The 22,823-nt window shown below is 36.5% G+C and overlaps 1 protein-coding gene across 32 annotated transcripts in view; it reads left to right on the forward strand.

Moving 5' to 3' along the window:
• Positions 1-22,823, forward strand: part of ANK2 (ankyrin 2) — a 688,006-nt gene that overhangs the window by 606,216 nt on the left and 58,967 nt on the right. For 21 of the 32 annotated variants that reach the window (XM_082389582.1, XM_082389587.1, XM_082389568.1 and 18 more), the window contains 3 exons: positions 4,884-5,028; positions 11,717-11,819; positions 12,521-12,624. In XM_082389582.1, coding sequence (XP_082245708.1) covers positions 4,884-5,028; positions 11,717-11,819; positions 12,521-12,624 — 352 coding nt within the window. Of the gene's footprint in view, positions 1-4,883; positions 5,029-11,716; positions 11,820-12,520; positions 12,625-17,150; positions 17,187-22,823 lie in introns of all 32 variants that reach the window. The other 11 variants (XM_082389584.1, XM_082389571.1, XM_082389577.1 and 8 more) reach the window with 2 other exon arrangements.

The following is a 22,823-nucleotide window of genomic DNA, read 5'->3' on the forward strand; positions in this document are numbered from 1 at the left end:
GGCTAGGGTAGGGAAGTAGTTGTACTGTTTGCTGCTGTAGGGAATTTGCAGAGAAGCAGATGGGCAGAGAGTGGGGTGGGGAAGAAGATGAGTTGTGTGCTACCATGCTGAATCTGAGATGCTTATAGGAAGTTCAGGTGGAGTCCAGGAAACATTTGAATGTGCATGTTGAGTTTGAGAGAGAGGTTTGGAATGGACGCAGATATATGTGTAGGCAAAATATAGGTGGTCCTTGAAGTTTTAAAAACACATGATAATTTGTCAAATGAGAAGAAAAGTCAGATGGGAAGTATCAACATTTAAGGAGAGTAGAGACTGAGAAGAAAGACTCAAAGAGGTAGGGGGAAGACCAAGGGAGATTTATGTCAGAGAAATTAAGGAGGGTAGTTTTCCAAAGAAGAAATCACCTCTTGGCCACTGATTAATTTGTAAAATAGAAAGCCTCTTTTAATAGGTTTGACTATGAAAGGAAGAGGACTCAGAGTGTGAAACAAAGAAGGCCTAAAGAGCTGGAGGAAGCTGTATTTCAAAGATGGCAGAAATATGGATGATACTGTGGAAGGAAAGGGCTGACAGAGAAGTAGAGGTGGAAGATGAAGGGCCTAGCAGACAAGGTATCTAGGAAGATGAAAGAAGATGAGGATTTAAAGGCCGGGATAGGCTAGCCTTGGACTGTAGAAGTCATCTCACTTACCAAGGTGAAAGGCAAGGATATGATTATCTTATTTTTTGGACACATTAATAACATTTAAAGTGTTGAGCTGTATTATATTTTTCCCAAATTGATTTTTCATTTTCTACTAATTTCTACAGGCATTTCTACTTTCCATCCCGCACTGCAGATATGTACTGTCGCATAGCATGCTTTATACACACATATCCTGGGAGAGACATTTTATGGTAGCACTGGTGAGATTAGTACCTAAACAGGCACCTTTCCAGCTAATTCCAACATTGGGTTAACATCTGGCCACTGACAACAGCATTTAGGGATTTTGCATCTTTGGGCCATTTCTCTCTGAGACATAATCAAGACATCAGGATATACACCTAAGGCCACCATAGGTGTCCCCAAACCCCTAAACTTCACATTTGGTAACACAGAACCTAGGAGGGGATTTTTTAATGTAGCAGCTGTCTTAGTCAGATAGCATTGTAATAAAGCCATCAAAATGCAGAAATGAGGGAGAATGTAAAGGACATCCACTATTCCACAAACTCAGTGTAATCAGGGGTTTTGAAATTGTACATTGACTTGACACCAGAGGCACACAATTTGATGCATTTGATTAAAAATGTACTCTTCCAGTTGCTTTCCTTCTGTCTTATAGTAAGTTTCTTTATGCGCAAGAGGGGGAAAGCTAAGTTCATGTAGTTTGTTTGCATCTTTTACAAGATAAAACTGCCGACACTGGGTCTTGCTTCTCCATACTGGGAGTCAATCCAGCTAGATTTCCTTCTTTTCTCTTTTCTTTCCTTCACTCTTATAAACCTTCTCTTTACCAAGGAATAACAAGAGGGGAAGATGAGAGGAATAAGACAGAAAACTTGAAGTGTAGGCCCTACTGTATTAAGGAGTTTTGAGTAATTTTAAGAACTAAGAAATTGAAGCTTATTTTGAGTTGTCTTTGTTCTCTGTAACCATCTTGGTTGCTAAGAGACTGTGGTGGGAACTGGCAAATTAGGAGAAGCAAGATGAAATGCAAAAGCAGATTGACTCTGAGGATGGGCAGAGTGCCCTAATCTGGGTGAAATTAGGAATTAGATGCTAGAAAGCAAAGCTCAGTTATTTTAGATTCTTGGGGATTAGGGGTGGGGGGGGTAGTAGAGTGGGGAACAGAAAGAGAGAGAGAGTATATTCAAGCAGGCTTTGGGGATTTACATAGTTTTGTAGGCCTCTTGCTCAAGGGATCCATAAGGTACAGCTTGTATTATATGACATCCTGCATTCAGTCATTCCCTCCACTTTTTCATAAGTAAGAATAGGCTTAGTTTTCTCAAATGTTAACAGGACTTGCATATTTTTTTCTGAAAACAATTTAGGCTTATATCCAAACCAGACAATGCCTGTGTTTTGGTAAACCAAGTCTTAGGATTGATCTTAGAATTTTTTTTCTCCCAGAAATAAAGCAATGGGGAATCCCAACTTATTTGACTCATAAAAATACTCCTACATAAAGATTTACCAATTAAACAAGAAGGGGGAAATAGTGGAACACATAAGTCCCACAAGTCCTATAATAAAATGTCCAAGCTTCGCGATCTTGTCACTCTGTTCAGACACCAGCTTTCTCCCTGGACTTTCTGCCATTGCTTCCCAACATGGACACTGACTGTTGCTAAGTTATTCCACTTAGTATTCTCTAAGTACGTAATGCACATTACTCTTTTATTCATACTGTTTTTACTGCCCTCCATGACCCTTTACACACTAGCCTCTCACCTGAAATACCATCATCTCTGCCCATCAAGATTGCCCCCAAGCAATTGACCAGCTCCCATTCCTTCTTCAGTGGTTCCTTCTCCAGCTTCCTTGGGAATTTCCTAGGGCTACTGCAGCAAATTACCACAAGCTGGTGGCTCAGATTCATTCTCTTACAGATCTGGAGGCTGGAAGTCCATGGTGGGACCATGCTAACCTCCGAAGGCTCTAGGAAAGAACCCTTTCTCGCCTCTTCCAGCTTCTGTGCCTGTCAACAATCCTTGGTGTTCCTTAGCGTGTAGACACATCACTCCAACCTCTGCCTTCACATGGCCTTCTCCTCTTTGTCTCTGCGTGTCCTTCTCTTTCTCTTGTAAAAAACACCCTCATTGCAATTATCCAGTATGATCTCGTCTAAATCCTTACTTTCCTTACATCTACAAGGACCCTATTTCCACATAAGACCACATCATGGGCTTCCAAGTAGACATGAAATTTGGGGGCAGGGGAGACATTACTCAACCCACTACATTATTCTAAAGTGATCTCTCCCTCCTCTGACCTTTTTGGTTCTTAAAGTTCACCAACGTCATGCATTTCATGTTCATCTATATTGTTATTTATCTGTGGATTGCTGCTATTGCTGCATCGTGTTTTGTGAGGGAACACTTTGAAGAAGAGAATATATACAAGAGTTGGGGGGAACCACTTTAACAAAATTAATTTTAAAAACTTATTCATGTTTTCATTAGAGTTGTCAGATTTATGAAATATTTAAACAGTACAATTATATTTTTCTTTAAATTTTTCAAAAATTATTCTGCATAAATGAAATTTAGCTCATATTTCATTGGTGTGTCAACACTTAGATCACTTTGTATTGATAAAAATAATAGCTGGCAATTATTATATTCCAGAACTCTGTTATACATCCTTATATGTTATTTAATTCAGATAACTGACACGTGAGATAGATTATTAGCATCATTCCCATTTTCTTCTTGTGGAAACTGAGGCTTAGGAAGATTAACTGGCCAGTAAGTAGTAGAATTAGAATTTGAACCCAGGTCTATCTGATTTTAAAGAGTAAACTTTTAATAACTACTCTGTGTAGCCTAATTCACTTAGCTAAAACTAAATAAAAATCTAATGATTTCATTGAGGAGCAATAAAAGTAATTTTAATGATGAGATTTGTAACTGCCAAATATTAAATACATTGATTTTGAGAAAAAAATTTAGTGGTGAATAAGTTACATTTCTATTTGCTGTAAGGTCTTTTGTTCAAACTATCTTTGCCTTTAAGTAATTTAGAGAGCTAATAGTCTTGATTATGGGCTCTTAGGATCATATATACAGGGAAGTAATGAGATGCTGAAGACATATTCCTCTGAAAAGTCTTTAATGCTGTATCTTTATAAATAAATTAGTATTGATTTAGAACAGTTATTTTAAACAGATGAGATTAAAATAAATATTTAATTTAATTATAGGAATGAATTACATTCTTTCACGTTTTCCCTTACATTGGTTATCAGGCTTTCAGTGTGTGATTGGTGCTCTTAAAGGATCATCAAAAATAGCTTCTCTCAGCTAAATTTTCCCCCCATCCCAGCACATTAATGGTATGGAGAGCATTTCTGTGAATGAGGTATTATTTATTGAATTTCCTGAAATGTGTGTTTTTGAAAGTGTTCTATTCCAGTTCATGGGCAGGGAATGTACTCGTACCATCTGTGCTTCCAAATGAGAGCTATAACACTTAGTCATCACTTTTTGCCACTGCTTAATTATTATCTCACTTTTTCCCCTGTACTTCACCTTTGGGAAACCATCTAGTTTCCAACAAAACATCCTTTTTATGCTCTGTAATGATTTTAAAATTAAATTCCAGGTTGTTTATTAAAATGTCACAATCTGTCTACTTCATTCTAGTGTTCTTTCCCTAATGTGCATATTTTGCTAATCTTATAAGCCATATTATTCCATTTAATACACCTCTTATTTGTTTTAGAGCAGTAGGTATTTCTTAGCATATTGTCAATTACATGAAAAGACTGTTAATGCTGGACATTATGTACAAAATTATTGATACTATAGACAGAAGCTAAGTTGTCTACATATTGTACTAATTGTTAAGTTAAATATAAAGCTGTAAATCAGCTATCATGATAAATCAGTTATCGGGATAAAGAAATGAGCAAAGAAAATTGACTGATATTAAAAGAATTCCAATTCAGGTAATTATTTCTTCTTAGTAGGTAATAGGAAAATGGGTCAAATATTGTTTACCTGAGTTTTAGCACTCTTTAATTGCATGTGTTCTGTTTTTTTTTTTTCTAGTGTGCAGTGTTTCAGTGATGTCAGTGCTATTATGCTGATGTTTTCACAATCATAATCATATTTTGTAGTCGATATTACATCCAACAAGTAATTCTCCATCTTTCTCTGATTGCTTCAAGGTGATGACACAATGACAGGTGATGGGGGAGAGTACCTTAGACCTGAGGATCTGAAAGAACTGGGTGATGACTCCCTACCTAGCAGTCAGTTCCTGGATGGGATGAATTACCTGAGATACAGCTTGGAGGGAGGACGCTCTGACAGGTATTCACATAAAGCTTTCCCTTGATATCAGAAGTGAGTGCAACACACTTTTATGATAGTGAAAAAAGTAGACACCATTATTGACACTTGATAGGTATATCTCACTACTCTCAGCAGTTAGCATGTTATCTTACTGCATTCTCTAACAACTTCAAGTGTCCATTTTAAAGGAAACTGAGGGGGCTTCCCTGGTGGCTCAGTGGTTAAGAATCTGCCTGCCAATGCAGGGGACACGGGTTCGAGCCCTGGTCTGGGAAGATCCCACATGCCGCGGAGCAACTAAGCCCGTGAGCCATAACTACTGAGCCTGCGCGTCTGGAGCCTGTGCTCCGCAACAGGAGAGGCCGCGACAGTGAGAGGCCCGCGCACCGCGATGAAGAGTGGCCCCCGCTCGCCACAGCTGGAGAAAGCCCTTGCACAGAAACGAAGACCCAACACAGCCATAAATAAATAAATAAATAAATAAATAAATAAATAAATAAAGGAAACTGAGGCCTAGAGAGATTAAGTAGTTTAGTAGAAGTCAAGCATTGTAAGAATCAGAGCCATGATCAGTAAAGAGCTCTGAACCATTAAAATATGATATTTTTAATCATCTGCAACTTTTTTCTCTAGGCACATTAAAAGGACAGTTTTGCCTTATGGACACTCTTACTAAACGGCAGTTATAAGATCCTCCCAATCTCCTTGGGGTTTTCTGTTAGGGCCATAGTTTCCGTGAACAAAAGTATGTTGTGAAGAAGGATTAAAAAGTAACAAATTGAGAAGGAAATGTTGCCTGGAACTGATTTTTTCATGAAAAAGAATCAGAACAGAATCCCTAAAGAGCCTGGATACCAAAAGCAATCGTAGCAAAATCTGAAGGAGCCCAGATTTTATAGCCAAATCCAGGGAGGTTTATATTATATTCTGAAATATACAATCAATTTTTTGGGTTATTACTAACTAGCATACCACGTGTTTATTATTTTTTGAGGTAAACTGATTAAGAACATTCCGTGGTGCCTCATCAAAAGTATGACTGCCAATTTAGGTTAAGCATGTGGTTGTACATATAGTGTAATGTCTTTTGCTATTCAATTATCTTAGGTTTATAATTTTAATATTGGCTCTATTCTTGGCTGTATCCAGCACATTTGGAGTGTAAGAAATAAATGCCTTAAAAGAGGAGTCAATTCTGAATGGACAATTAGTAAAAACAAGCTTTTCTTGGGCCTTTCCCTTGAGTACTAATGCCTCCCTCCTATCTTTTTTTTTTAAAACAATTCAGTGTGCGTGTAATGAGTGCCTTTCTGGGCTGGCTTTGTGGTGGGTGCCAGAGGTACAAACATGACTAATATGTAATTGCTAAATTCATAATCTAATGGGATGAGAGAGAGATGAAGCTAGTGGTACCCACAGAGGGCAGCTGGAGCCCTGAGGCTCAGGCTTCCTGGAGGGAATGAGCCCAAACCGAGACAGAATAATAGTGATGATGGTGAAGAAAGGTGGGGAGGGCATTTGAAGGCTTAATAAGGTGAGCAAAGGCTCGTGGTGTGTGAGAGAAACAGAATAGTGCAGTGTGGCTGGAGTGTAAGTATGAAGGAGGGGAGGTCACATTTACATTTTGGATGGATCCCCCCTGACAGTGATATAGAGGATGAATTTTAGAGGAAAGTTGTCAAAGGGCTAAACTCGGTAGTATCGACCATCTGAGAAATTATTGCGGTAATGTTCGCTGAAGTTGCTGGGACACGCCTTGAACTCTAATCTGGGTGGTAGCAGTCATGGGGAGAGTTTTAGAAATGAAAAATTTGAGAACATATCTGTGAGGTAAAACTGGCCAGATTTGGCGGTGGATTTCACGGGGTGGGTGAAGAAGAGGAAGAAGACGTGATTGGCTTCTTGGCTTCAATGACTTAGATAGAGAGTGGTCCTTGGGATCAGGGTACAGAAGGAGGAGCCATTTGGTGGGTGAGGGGAGGGGAGCTTGTGTTGGTGTCAGTGTTCAAGATATTGAATTTTGACACACTGATTGATTTGGGCCTCACGGTCTGAGATTCTTAAAAGGCTTCAAATTTCAATAAATGAAATGTTAATGGCTTTGCAAAAATTCATAATAAGCTTAGAATAATCATATTACCGTTATCCAAAAATCCTTTTTTTTTTTTCAGCTTGATTACTTTTATTAAGAATAAGTGCTTGATTTGATCCTTTTGTCTTCTTCGAAAGTACTTAGTACTGAGAAAGATTTAGAACAGTACTTTCTATAAGACAGGGGTCAGTGCTTGGAGGATTCTACCTAAACTGAATACTTCTCAGCTTGTAAAGACAGGGGATATGAAACAAAGAAGACGTGAGCTGTTGTCCAGGTCCACACTTGCATTTCTAGAACACCAGATGTGTTCATGCTCTCCAAGATGGAATTATAGTCAGTATCTCATTTTCATGATTGCAATGCAATGTTTTATTTATTTTTTAAATTTTGCTTAGACAATTCAATATAAGTTACCTTTTTTCGGTAACCATTTTTTTCCTTTTCATTATTTCTTTATTTGGTGTGCTTTCAATAGTACCATGCCCAGGTAGGTATTACATAGCATGAAAACATGACCTTCCTGGATACATCCACATTTCCCTGCTCCCTGCTCAATGTGTGTGTGTGTGTGTGTGTGTGTGTGTCTTGGCAGGGGGTGCTTATATTCTAGAATTATGGATTTATTCTCAAATTAGGATTTTTATGTATTAAATTGAGTATCTTATTCAAGCTAGAAGGGTGAATATTTTACTAGAATGAAAGTCTGTGACAGGCCCCAGGCCTGACTGTTTTAACTGTCACAGCGCCACCTTGTGGTTGATAAAACATTAGCATGGCTTCCCCAAAAGGAACCTAATTAGCCTATGTATAGTTGGAGATGATTTTAAAAAAATGATTCAGATGCCTAAAATGTACATGGATGCAGAAGAATAAAAATAGGTAAATTTTAATCACATTGAATAGAAACACAGTCAAGTTGATTAGTTGGATTTTGTGTCCATTTTATTTTATTATTACAAATTAAAAATACTATTCAAATTCAACGTAAAACACTAAATAACAATGAACCACAAAAGATTCTCCATGTATTAAAGCAGACACATTGAAATTTTTGGATATTCACTTGCTCAATAGGTTTGAAAACACCGTTAATTGGATGTCTAATATTGCAGCTAACTAAGATAGTAATTATTATACTTTTCTGTGGAATTACAGACTTTGATACCACCTAATATGTGTCCAGAAACCAGTTGTATCATGGTGAAAAAAGTATAAATTTCAGATCATAAAAAACTTTTGGCCTATCCCTTAGCTAAACAGCAAGTAAAAATTTACATTTTTATGGATATGTGTTATTGCAGATTTATTAACTGAACAGCACCACCTCTGACTTACTGGAAAAAAAAAAATGACAACTCTGTTGCAAAATATTTGAATTTGCTTGTACTGTTTTAAACCAGGGTAGGCAATTTCTGATCCAGAGACTTGAATTATCCCAGACCTTTGTGCTGGTCATGATTCCTTTAGAGAGAATAATTTCTTTACTCTTGAAATATTCTTACTTCATTTATTTCATTTAAGTAGATTCTATGATGTCATAGAAAAAAGATCAGTTAGAACTATAAACATTGATTAAATACCAATTAGCATTTTAGAAGGCAGAAAACAGAGTGAACTAGAATAAAGTCAGAGGATAGAGATATTTAGACATACAGTTTCAACTTATTCTCTCTCCCTCTGTCTCTCCAACTTTCCTCACTCTCTGTCTGCATCTTCTAATATCTTTTCCTCCCTACCCCAATCTCCTTTTTTGGTCCGTCACTTTGTCTCTTTCTTTCCTTTCTTCTCCCCCTGTATTTCTTTCCTGTTGGAGCTCTAGGAAAGACAAAAAATAGCACCAACACCCCTTTGCTTCTCCTGTTTCAAAACCAATTGAAAGATAGACCCAGGTATCAGGTAGATGGATATCAGTAATCCACCTTTATTACTGATACATTGATTGTAGGATGTAGCTCTACATTCACAGCCAAATGAGCTCTTTAATACCTCATTCCTAGAGCAGACAGACACCCACCCGGTTATGGTGCCTCCCTGAGAGTGGCCGTTGAGACCTGGCTGCCTTTTTTTTCAAAGTTTGCACATTTACAGTGGTGGCAGCCACATCACTGGGTCGTATTTGAGGTACCTTCTTTTCGCCATTCGAGTTGTTCCCATCCAAGCTAAATTTCCATTTCCCCTTGGAGACCTACGTTTCTACTATTCCAGTGCTGCATTTAAGGGTTAATCTACATAGTGACGAAGTCTCTCCTTGCTGTTATGGGCAGGCATTTTTACTCCTTTACTCCAGTGCCTGTTGATCCTTTAGTACTGTTCCTTCATATGAATCTAGCACTTTTAAATGTGTAAAGTCACCGTCTGGATCTTTGAATTTTAAAGCTGAGGATAGAGATTAAGTAATTAACAAACCTGAGCCCAACAGAACTAATGGGGGAAGATGGTTGAGCCTGTAGACACCTTATCATTTCAAGAGGTTGACCTCTCTACTGTTTTCCCTCTCTTGGCTCAGTTCAGAACAAATAAAGGATAATAGAATTTAAGAGCTGTTGATCTTAGTGCTGCCTGGTACAAAACAATACAAGTGCAGGAAAAAAAAAAATGCTCAGTCCACTAATTGAGACAAGCTTTTGCTGAGATTAAAAACCCCTTTCCCCAATAATTTAATCGCCTTCCCATCCTCAATTTCAAGGTCACACCAAGGTTAGTCACAGCAGCCTGTTTATGAAGCGCACCATCAAAATCTAACTGCACAGCTGTAAACACAGCTATAATATAAGCTGTTTCCAAGTGCCAGGATTAACCCCCTGTGAATAGGTTTGCTAAGCATTCAGGCTGCTCCTGCCTTGGCTGCGTCAGGAGCCTCAATCTTCCCCAAGAGCTTATATAACATAAAAGAGCGTATCGTCAAATTCTATTTAGGTTTGATTTTATTATAAACACAGATTAGTATAGGTATAAAAACATAGGCTCAATTAAATATTTATTTTGTTTTTTATTGAAGCATATTTGATTATTTATTTATTTATCTATTTGGCCACACCATGTGGCATGTGGGATCTTAGTTCCCCAGCCAGAGATCGAACCCCTGTCCCCTGCATTGGGAGCGCGGAGTCTTAACCACTGGACTGCCAGGGAAGTCACAGGATCAGACAGTTAACTTTTTTTGATTCATGTCACTTACCCTCTAATATTCCGCATTTATTTTGGGGGCATAAATCCTACAGCGGAATAGGAGAAGGGCCCCAAATTACTATGAATTAGCTACCAAGTGATGATTTTCTCAAAAATAATTGTTGCTGATATTGACACCTCATAAAGATGACAGTATGTGGCTTACAGACTTAGGTATATTTGCAAAAGAAAATAGTTTCTACTAATAAATATGCTAACTTGACGTTTAGTCCATAATTCTGTAGCGCTTCGCTAGCCAAATACCCACTAGCTAAACGTAAATGAAACCTTGCTTCTATCAATATTGTGAAAGTTTGCCTATCTCTTTATTTTCTCCTATGGGCTTTGGGCTAATATTTTGAATACATATCTTTAATACTTGGATTAACATGTATAAAATATAGTTTATTTAAGTTATCAATCTATTTGTCATTTGATTGTACAAATTGACTAGGAAGGAATGAAATTGCATCTATGCAAATGTCAAGGTTCACCAATTTCATCTGAGTATATAATTCAGAACTTTGAAATTCAGATTTATCAAAAATGTAAAGCATTGATTATCAAGGCCTAAATCCCATTTTGAAGCCAAACCTCAGTTTTGGTCAGTGTCCACTGGCAATTCGTTTTCGTGCTGGCGGATGTGTGTGGGTTGTGGGTTGGTCTTGGAAACAGTTTCTCGTGCTCGTGCATCTCATTGCCACAGCAACCAGCACTCTTCGGTGCTTCACTCACCACACACAGGACATGCACAAGGAACAGTGCTGTCCTTTGAAATAGCATTGTTGGAAACACCAGGGACAAACAGGAGGAACACCACTTCCGCAGGAAACATGCATCTGGCCACAGTTCATCTCACTCTGTAGCTTCCAGGGGTGTGCACCAACATTCAGTCATTCACAGTTGGAGAGGAGGAAAAAGAGGCGTGGAGAGAAAGGAAAATGAGTGAAAATGAAACCTGTGCTTTCATTTCATTCTCTCCAAGGGCTGTCTTATTCCCCTCCCCCGCCCCCTAATATTTTTCTTAGTTGCAGGGAGATTTACATTTAACACAGATTTAAGCAATCTATCTTGGAATTATTTTCTGTGTGAATTTCTTATACTGGCAGTAAGTAAACTACAGTTGTTGGTTTCAAACATTTCTGGGAAGAAAATGAATCAGATTAGGAGTATCAAATTTTATCTTCTGGATTCCCTTGTGCCCTTGCCATTGAGTGGTAGGAACCAGTCAAAAGATATGTTAGTTTAGTTGTTGGACAGAGAGGTACGGCAACACAGAGACCTGTGTTTCCTTCTTCCACTGTTGCGATTTATGTCCCCCTGGAAGTTGCACTGTTAGCTAATAGCACGCTTTTTTCACTCTCCTGCCCGGCTCATCATTTCATCCTCCCAACCCTACTACTGCTGTTGGTATATGACCATGACCTCCTGCCAACCTACCAGCCTTCGATCCTTCAGTTCCGACAGGTCTCACACCCTGAGCCATGCCTCATACCTGAGGGACAGTGCCATGATTGACGACACGGTTGTGATCCCCAGTCACCAGGTATGTGACTTTTTGCCTTCACATTTCTGCTTTCTGGAGAGCTTTTTAGCATTATCTGATGCCGGAAATGTCCAGAGGAAGTTTTTTAATCTAAAAAAAAATTGTCTTAATTCAGTTGCTAATCTAAGATAAGGGATTTAAGAGTTTTTCTAAAACATAAAAAATGTTTCCTGCATTTTTCAGTGAGCAGAGTTTTTCTAAAATAGCATACTGCTTGTTTCTTCAGCTATACTGGATTCTTCCGTGTGGACATGATATATAAAACTCAATTCCTTTATAAAATCTCTATTAAAGGAAAATGTAAGGTAGGATGCATTTGAGGTATAAGATGAAAGGTACAGGTTAAAATATGTCTCTCTATATTTAAAATTGTTTTCTATTAGAAAAGATGTAGAATTTGTTATGGAATATTTTCATTTTAGATATAATTTTATCAGCTTTGGCTGGATATAGGAAGTAGATGAACACCTACTCTTTTCAAAGACAATTACAGAAATGTGATCCTATATCAATAATATAATTTAAATGGGAATGCATTATAAAGATACATTTTAAATGCCTTGGTCTTCTATCATATTTTTAAATGAACGTTTTTCCAGGTAATACCACTTTCCTGTAATGCCATTTTTTTTTAAGTTCATTATATTTTAATTTAATTGAAGGAAAGTCTTTTTATTAAATCCAGTGTTCTTTGTGTTTAGGTGTCAACTCTAGCCAAGGAGGCAGAAAGGAATTCTTATCGTCTAAGCTGGGGCACTGAGAACTTAGACAACGTGGCTCTTTCTTCCAGCCCTATTCATTCAGGGTAAGTAAATCAATATTATGCATCCAGATCAAGAGGTAAAAAGAGATGAGGGAAAATAACAGCTTTGTCCAGTAGCTTTAGCTGATGGCTAGCTTACAGGGGAAGTGACCTTTTTTAAAACTTGTCACTGCTTTATCCACCATGGATTCTATCCACACAAACAAACCAGCAAAAAGCGTTGAATTCAGCATAGAAGAACTGACCATTGTTTTAAAATAAGTCGTAGAATTGCGTCAAACAGCTTGCTAACTAACCAGAGTATACCAGTGGCCTCCTTACTGTTCACGTTTTTGTCTTTAAGATGGCCTTGAAAAGAGGGGCAAGATCATTTGCTTTTTTGAAAGTTCTATTTACTAAGATTAACTGACTAGTTTAATAAATGCCTTTGCTTATGTATTAATGCATTTAAAATAATGTTTACAGAAGTGTGAGTCATACAGATGTATAGAGGAGTTCACAAGCTGTTTGAAGTAGGGATGTTCTAAAAAGGAAAATTTGAAAGCAACCAGTCAGGTTCTCAGTTATCTTTTACAAGTCATCCAGATAATATATATGCCACTACTTAAGAACTGTTGCCTATTTATATTAACTCATTAAAAAGTAGGGCTTTGAGTTAATAATTTTAAACATTCTTAAAGACGTTCTTAAGTTATAAGAATTCAATTATGTGGAATATAAATTCCTTAAGGAGTTTTAAATTGTAAACTCTTCATGATTGCTTTCTTCCTTACATTTTAATGTTGTCAAGTTGTATAGTAATTTCATAATTACATATAAAATTTTAAGATGTTTTTATTTAATCACTTTTAATCCCTGCTTATATTTTATCTAACTAAATATAATATTTTGATTTAAGTTAATATCCCAAACTCCTTTTCCATAATCTCCAGAACTATTTTTAGTAGATCCTTTCTTGTTCTGATTATTCTAAAATATTCTCCTTTCAGGAAAGCATTCTAAGATATTGTAGTTAAAAATGTTGTACTTCTTAACCTGATCTTCCGTTAAAGGCTCAGAGAATGAATGTAAAATTAGTTATTGAAAATAATCATAATACTCTTCTTTGTTAAATAAGTAAAAGCTAGTTCTTGATGCAAGTGTTATTCAAGGGAATAAAAACCAATTAAACCTCATCCAAATTTACTTACATATTTTTAAGTATAAAATAATTAAAATCTGACAGCTATAAATTATTCAAAAAGCATAACATTGCATTCTGCTACTAAGTTTTTCAACAATGATGGGAAGAAAAAAAAAAGAAAATTGGACCTAGAGTGTTGATGGATAATAGTTCAGAATCTAGAAACCATAATCTAGTATTTGAAGCCCATACCCAGCCACAAAGTGACGAGATGATTTTAAGCAAAATGTAATTAACTATTAGTAACCGAATTTATAAAAGAGTCAAAGTGTTATGGTGATATTTCAATTTCCAAAATAATTTACTTTAAAAAAGGAATTTCTTAAAGAAGTCTTAACTACTGAAGGGCAGTAAAATACTCAGATGAAGTACATCAATATACATACCAATAGTATAAAACTAGATACATGTATAAGTAATTAGAATTGATTACTTATGATGAAACAATAGTATACAGTGGTTAAAGTTTAATCACTCATTAAAATAAGGATCTTTAAAATCTTGGTCTCTAATAAATGAGTTTTTCTGTGAACCTCACACCTGATCACTGATGCTAATCCTCAGCTCTGGATTAGCATTAGGTGTACATTGGTATCACCTGGGAGCTTTAAGAAATACTGATGCCTAGGCCCCAACTCAAATCAATTATATCACAGTCTCTGTCACTGGGGCCTTGGCACTGGTATTTTCTACAAGTACCAATAGAGCAGATATATATATCTTATACAAACTGTTAGAAAGGAGCAAAATTGCCTAAAAAAAGTTTGACTTTAAGGATGACTTAGGTAATTAACATATGACTAGTTACTTCAAATATTTTTTATCCTTTCCATTTACTTAAGTATTCGTTCTTCACACACTGTTGAATTCTACAATGTATCAAACCTTGTGCCAGGCACTAAGGAAAATAGATGAGTAAAACCTAGCCACTCCCTTTAAGAAACACACCTATGTGTTGTTATTTGAACTTGGAAGACAATCTCTGGAAGAGAGATAACATGATGGTTAAGAGTGTGTTTGGAATCAGATCAATCAGAATTCAGATCCTGGCCCTGACACTCAATATGTGACACTGGGCAAGTTGTATAAAATATATAAGTTTCAGTTTACTTACCTATAAGATGAACATTATATTATGAATTCCATAGTGGAGCTTTAAGGATTAGATGCTTCTTAAGTAGTTAGTATTTTGCCTAGAAAGAATAAGTACTCAATAGATTATAGCCATTAGTATTTATACAATCCCCATACACATTTTCCACATCTTTAACAAATTCCAAATCAGTGAAACAAAATGTATTCTGAATCCTCTAAATGACAATAGCCAATGTGGTACAGTTCATAATGGCAGTGTTTGACTTATTATTTTTAATCAGGTAATCTATCACAAAGTTGTGTCTCTACTATAGTATTTGAATGAACACAGTGCAAAAGATGACTCTAAGAGGATGGGTAGTTACCACTGAAAACTCAGTGATTCTGAGGGTGATGGTATTTGAAAGCTACCATGATATGAATGTATATGAATAACATTCATAATCTATCATGTAACAATGACATGTAATTTTATTCATTATACACCAGATTCCTGTGTAATAGTTTTTATATAGTTTTCAAGGAACTGAGTTTCTCTTTAATCAACTGGGTGAATTCCTAAGCCACTTCAAAATCTGCCCAAAATGTAAGAAAAAAAAAATTTTGATAGAAGGGATAATAAAGTTAGCTTTTATATGCATATGCCACTAATTTGATGTATAATGTTCTATTAGATTAGATAAAGGGATTTTAGATTAATGGAAGACACAGCTTCTACCAATAAGCACTATTAGTGATTTTCTTTTACTTCTACTGTTTCCAATGACTAATGTCTGTCACTATAGGAGAATAGGTATCAGTGATTAAAAAATCTGTTCTGACCAATAGATACAGCCAATAGCTAGCAAAAGAAAGGCTGACAGTAATATTTTTGTTGTTGCTTTTGAAGAAGTTGCCTTACTGATTCACAGTCTAACCAACAATTATTATTTCTAGTATCCCAGTCATAATCACATCCAACACAAGGTTGGACAAGAATTTGAATTTTACAGTTCTTCCCTATTTCATAAGTGCATAATGAATCAACAGATGTAAGGCACAAGTTCCTAGTGAGAGCTAGTTTTGTGACTCATTTGAAATATTATTATTTCAAAAGTCTTTATTTTTATACTTTTTTAATAACAGCCAAGTGCCAACAAATAAATGTCAACTCATGATGTTATACTACAAGATATGATAACTAGAAGTCAATAAGAAAGTAATCTTTTAAAGGACTTCTTTTTCATAAAAACATGTTGAAGATGGTTCTGCTGTGAACCTAAAACTACTCTAAAAAATATAGTCTATTTAAAAAAAAAATGTAAAGATGTTAGCTCAAATAGTGGAAGGTGATATTTGAAACTCAAGGAAGTTAAAGCTGTTTCTCATTTGACAACGTTAATATTTATCTAAGTACATATAGTAGTTAATTTAGCTGTTAGTGTATTTCAAACACTCTTTTTTTTAAAGGTACATGAAGGTAAATTCTTCTGGATGAAGAAAATTATTTTATAAGTAGCAAAACAACTGTTTTGTAAGGCTGGGTTTCTGGTCCAAAGGATTTGTATATCATCAGGTGTTGAAAACCCAAGTGGACTCTGTGAAAAATGTATGTAGTGTTTTGAGGAAGAGCAGACTCAGGTAGAAGAGGACTGAAAGGCAGGACTGTAAAGTGGGATTCAACAATATGACCAGCGAGGAAGACAGCAATCCCCGAAACAGGGAGTGAAAGTCTTGAAAAAAGCACTAAGATTTTGTTTGCATAGTTTTTGTTACTTACTAGTAGGTAATTAATGTTACCTACTCTGCCTTATAGTTTACGCTATTGTGTGTCATTGGAGCTATTTTTTAAATTGTGCCTTTTCTGTTTGCATTTCTTCTGTAGGAGCCCAAAAGGTCATTACCATTATTTTGAAAGTATGAAAGAAAAGCTTTGGAGGCAAAACTATGTCCATCAAATCGAAAACTTTGTAACTCTCATTATAATGCCCTTCGATGCTTTGTAGCTTCTTGGACATTTAGATTTTAAGTGCCCACGTAAGCCAGAATTGAATAAGCCTACAAATCCATGTCCAGGGATTTTATAATTTCCCAGTTCCCTAACCTGGGAGTTGCTACAGAGCTCCAGTACCTGGCTCTTCTCTCAGCATTTGCATAGAGCTGTATCTCATTTGTATTTCCATCTTTTTTTCAATGAATATGGTATTGGTATATAAATAATATATCTCAGTTGAAAGTCACTTCTGATTTCCTTCTTTATATTTCACGTTATCCATTCCTTCTCTGTGCTAAAGTATCTATTCTGTTGCAGCCGCACCTCTCCATGTCTTGATCGTGACAACAGCAGGTGAACTTCTGCATAATTCTTTCTCTGAACATGTTGCCTCTTCCTCTCCTCCTTTTGTCATTTCCTTCTGCATATACCCTGCCTCAGGATGCTTTAGTGTGACCATACCTAGCCAGAGAGAGAGAGAGAGAGAGTGCGAGGGAGAATAATGTGTTTTCTCCAAATCATGGCCATATGGTAAAGAGAAAGTGGGTATTTCTTATTTTGTTGGAAATTAGGTGGGGTAGTACCAAAATGAATGTAGACCTAAAGTGAGAGCCTGTCTTGGTCATGGGTCTCCATATCTCAGCTTCTTTTGTGACAACAAGTGCTACATAGAGCTGGAAAATGCTATTCCAGCAATTATGCAAATTGGTTGAGCTATTTTCAAGTTATAGTAAAGGTTATGATTTTAAGTGTCACTTAGCAGAGTTTTTTTTTAAACTATATTCTAGGTGAACCAAGGGCTGAAAGTTTATTAATAGTGCATTTGCTTGCTAGTACTACTTTAAATGCAGCCTTTTGATATTTTACAAATTGTGCTATAGAATGATTCCAGTGTTCTAAAAAATCCATTATTCTATTTTATTTTTATAAAGTTATTTTTAAAGGTTCTTATCAAACTGCTGATTATTGTATTTTATTTTACAGTCACCCATCATGATACTAAAGATTGTCTACAAATAAAACAGTTTTCAACTTTGAAAAATTTACATCCATTCTTTTACTTTTTTCTGAAATACACACTAAATATTTTGTTTCTACACATGAACATAGTGAGTGATAAATACTTTTTTGGTGATTTTAACAAGTTTGAGACACTTTTTTCAAAGCCGTTTTTCATCAGTTTTTCAGTTCATGGAATTTCAAAGATTGGGAAGGAATTAAGGAAATTATAGAGGAGAAAGAGCTCATGATATGGTTTTCTCATAGTACCCCAGAAATCAGATTTAATTTAAGGCCCTCTTGCTATGTGTATGGGGATCACTGAAGCACCCTGATGACATTTTTTTTCCCTATTTTCAATCAATAACTAACTCTGAATGCTGCAGTCTCCTCCCCGTCCCCACCCCATCGTCCTGGATGAATTAAAAGTAAACCTAAGGATTCATAACTTTTGGGGTGGAGGATATAGTCCTCAAAAGTGCAGAATCATTGTTTTCTGCTGCCTCCTCTGAAGCATGTACCTGTGTAGCTAATCAACTACATATTCCTAGGCAAGTCATCTGCATAATAATGGTGGATTGCTTTTGCTTTTATTCCTTTTAAATTGTGATAACATCGTATCTCACAATTTAGAAAACTTCAATAAGAGTTTCTACTTTGCATGATTGTTGAATTTCATTTGGAGAGTAAGATATACAAAAGCCGAGTATGTTACGTGATGTTTTTTGTCTGTACAGTCTGAAGTCAATGTTTAGTGCAGTATGTGTATACATTTTCTGCAAAACTGCTCCTTGACTGTTTTAACCATACAGCAAAAATAGTGTATATTTCATGCAGGAGTAGCAGTTTATTTTCCAAATAGGAATGCTTCCAGAACATCTGAAATGGAATATTCCAATAGGTTGCCTACCCTAGTTAGAATTTTAACACCAGAAGGCCACCTTAGAGTTTAAGAATTTAATGTCTCTCATGTTATGGATGAGAAAACTGAAACCTAAAGATGTTAAGTGACTTGCCCGAGGTTACAACAATAATTCAAGACAGGGATACATCTCTTGATAGATCAGAGTTGGATCCAGGAAAGAGCATGGTACTTGCTGCATTATCTTGTGCTCTGTGATAATAGTATTTTTATATCTTCTTTGAATAGTACAGTTCATAAACCAATGAAAACTCCATATTAAACTGCTTTAGCAAAGTTCCGGGTTCATTGCAGGTATTTAATAAACGTTAGTTTCTCTGTTTATTTTTTAGGTATTATATTATACTATAATTTTTAAGACAGTCAAAATATATAAAATCCTATGGGTGCCAGGAAAGGAAAATGATGGGAACAAGCATTTATTGAATTCTATGTGCTTTACCCGCACATGATTTCATCCTCACCCTGCCCTTAAGTGGTGGTATGATTATTCTTCATTGACAGATGAGGCTTTAGTCAGTGCTCACAAACAGTGGAGCTGAGCTTTAATCCATATATGATACCTCTGTGCATACTTAATTACATGTTTTTACTTCAACTCCTTTCATCTCCAACTGTTTATAGGCATTATCTTGTCCCATTTTTAATCTGAAAATATGAGAAAATCATATTTACTTAATCAAACCTAGCATGTGAACTGATTCATCTCATGATTCCCTCCTTTCCAACCTTTCACTTTTTCCTATGGTACCAAAAAAAGTAAATGGTCTCTTATAATCTGCTTTTTGCTTTTTTGAAATTGTTTTTTTTTTAATAACTTTATTTCATTTATTTATTTTTGACTGCTTTGGGTCTTGGTTGCTGCGCGAGGGCTTTCTCTAGTTGTGGCGAGCGGGGACTACTCTTCATAGTGGTGCATGGGCTTCTCATTGCGGTGGCTTCTCTTGTTGAGGAGCATGGGCTCTAGGCACGCGGGGTTCAGTAATTGGGGCATGCGGGCTCTGTAGTTGTGGCTCGCGGGCTCTGGAGCGCAGGCTCAGTAGTTGTGGCACACGGGCTTAGTTGCTTCACGGCATGTGGGATCTTCCCAGATCAGGGCTCGAACCCGTGTCCCCTGCATTGACAGGCAGATTCTTAACCACTGTGCCACCAGGGACATCCCTTGAAATTGTTTTATACATCACAAAATAACTGTCCACTAATTCTACTACCTATCCAAATAGTGACACCTTTTGATTCTGATCTTTTTAAATGAAAATGCTCAAATGCTAACCCAATTTTATATTACAAACTATTAGGATTAATGATTAGCATGTTGACTTTTATCGAAAAGATTTTTCACCAGCACTAGATATAAACTTGAATCATTATTTCTCTTATTCCCTCTTATTTGAAGAAATCTTTTAGTATACAATTCTACATAGTCAGCTTTTTAATTAGTTGTTTATTCCGCAGTTACATTATTTGAGTCTGATTGGCTTAGGGTGTTTTCTTGCTAAATTTGTAAACATTTTTGTTCATTTTTACTATCTTCTCACAACTTACCACTTTCACTCTTCCATTCATTCACTATTCAACAATTATTTATTAACTACCTACTATGTGCTCTATTTACATTGTGCTAGGCACTGGGGGGACACAGGAAGAAATATGGAGAACAAGGTCATTGCCATTGTGGCACTAATATGGCTCCTATATATGGTTTAATTCATTTCTCATTGACCAGGAAAGTAAGTGATTCTGAGTAAGTGAAACCATCATGTGACATTTGGGGCTTAGACTGTGAGCATCTTGGCAGCAGCAACTACGTCTTTACTTTCTGTATTCTCACTCAGTTCCTAGCAGGGCACCTGGCATTTACTAGGAGGGTAACAAATTGTTGCATGAAAAGGGGTGTGGAAATTATGGAGTAAATGAGAACAAAAGAGAATTTTAAAAGGATCAGTCAATGACACAAAATCAGAGAAAGTCATCAAACATATAGTTACTTTAACATTGTTACAGCCAAGAACATAGCTACTTCAATTCATTCCTTAGAGCAGCGGTCTCTAACGTTTTTGGCACCAGGGACCAGTTTCATGGAAGACAGTTTTTCCACAGACAGTGGTCAGGGGGATGGTTTTGGGATGATTCAAGTGCATTACATTTATTGTGCCCTTTATTTCTATTATTATTACATTGTAATATATAATGGAATAATTACACAACTCACCATAATGCTGACAGGAGGCGGAGCTCAGGCAGTAATGCAAGCGATGGGGAGCGGCTGTAAATACAGATGAAGCTTTACTCATTTGCCCGCCGCTCACCTCCTGCTGTGCAGCCTCGTTCCTAACAAGCCATGGACAGATACCGGTTCATGGCCCGGGGGTTGGGGACCCCTGCCTTAGAGAATGCACCTCTAGAAGATATTCTAAATGGAGATGTTATATAGGCCATAAGCCGTCACTGGAATAAACATAGTGGAAATATAACAGCATGTAACATGAAATAGGAAATTCCCTAAATGCCTTCAAATGGTACAAATAGTATTGAAGATTGATAATATTAAGCAGATGCATTACAGTTCCTTACTAGTTTGAGTCCCTGTTCTTCACCAGTGCTGCTAGTATTCAAAAGATGAAACAAAATCAGAGAAAGTAGAGAAAGTCAGAAACGTAGCAATGAGTTTGGAACAGCACTGGTTGAAACTTAAGTCACTTTTTTCTAGTTTTTATAAAAATCAACATAAATATCATAGTCAAAAGAAAATAGTAAAATGGAAAAGAAACCTTTATAGTCATCTAGAAGCGTTACCAGTTCTCTCATTCTTTTGAGCAATAGTGCATTTTAAAAAGCAAATAGAAAATAAATTTTTTTAACATCTTTATTGGAGTATAATTGCCTTACAATGGTGTGTTAGTTTCTGCTTTATAACAAAGTGAATCAGTTATACATATGCATATGTTCCCATATCTCTTCCCTCTTGCGTCTCCCTCCCTCCCACCCTCCCTATCCCACCCCTCTAGGTGGTCACAAAGCACCAAGCTGATCTCCCTGTGCTATGCGGCTGCTTCCCACTAGCTATCTATTTTACGTTTGGTAGTGTATACATGTCCATGCCACTCTCTCACTTTGTGACAGCTTACCCTTCCCCCTCCCCATATCCTCAAGTCCATTCTCTAGTAGGTCTGTGGCTTTATTCCCGTCTTGCCCCTAGGTTCTTCATGACCTTTTTTTTTTTCTTCTTAGATTCCACATATATGTGTTAGCATATGGTATTTGTTTTTCTCTTTCTGACTTACTTCACTCTGTATGATAGACTCTAGGTCCATCCACCTCACTACAAATATCTCGATTTCGTTTCTTTTTATGCCGGAGTAATATTCCATTGTATATATGTGCGACATCTTCTTTATCCATTCATCTGTTTATGGACACGTAGGTTGCTTCCATGTCCTGGCTATTGTAAATAGAGCTGCAATGAACATTTTGGTACATGACGCTTTATGAATTATGGTTTTCTCAGGATATATGCCCAGTAGTGGGATTGCTGGGTCGTATGGTAGTTCTATTTTTAGTTTTTTAAGGAACCTCCATACTGTTCTCCATAGTGGCTGTATCAATTTACATTCCCACCAACAGTGCAAAAGTGTTCCCTTTTCTCCACACCCTCTCCAGCATTTATTGTTTCTAGATTTTTTTGATGATGGCCATTCTGACTGGTGTGAGATGATATCTCATTGTAGTTTTGATTTGCATTTCTCTAATGATTAATGATGTTGAGCATTCTTTCATGTGTTTGTTGGCAATCTGTATATCTTCTTTGGAGAAATGTCTATTTAGGTCTTCTGTCCATTTTTGGATTGTGTTGTTTGTTTTTTTGTTATTGAGCTGCATGAGCTGCTTGTGAATTTTGGAGATTAATCCTTTGTCAGTTGCTTCATTTACGAATATTTTCTCCCATTCTGAGGGTTGTCTTTTGGTCTTGTTTATGGTTTCCTTTGCTGTGCAAAAGCTTTTAAGTTTCATTAGGTCCCATTTGTTTATTTGTGTTTTTATTTCCATTTCTCTAGGAGCTGGGTCAAAAA

The sequence above is a fragment of the Balaenoptera borealis genome, assembly GCF_965194805.1.
Source record: "Balaenoptera borealis genome assembly, chromosome: 4".
NCBI lineage: Eukaryota > Metazoa > Chordata > Mammalia > Artiodactyla > Balaenopteridae > Balaenoptera > Balaenoptera borealis.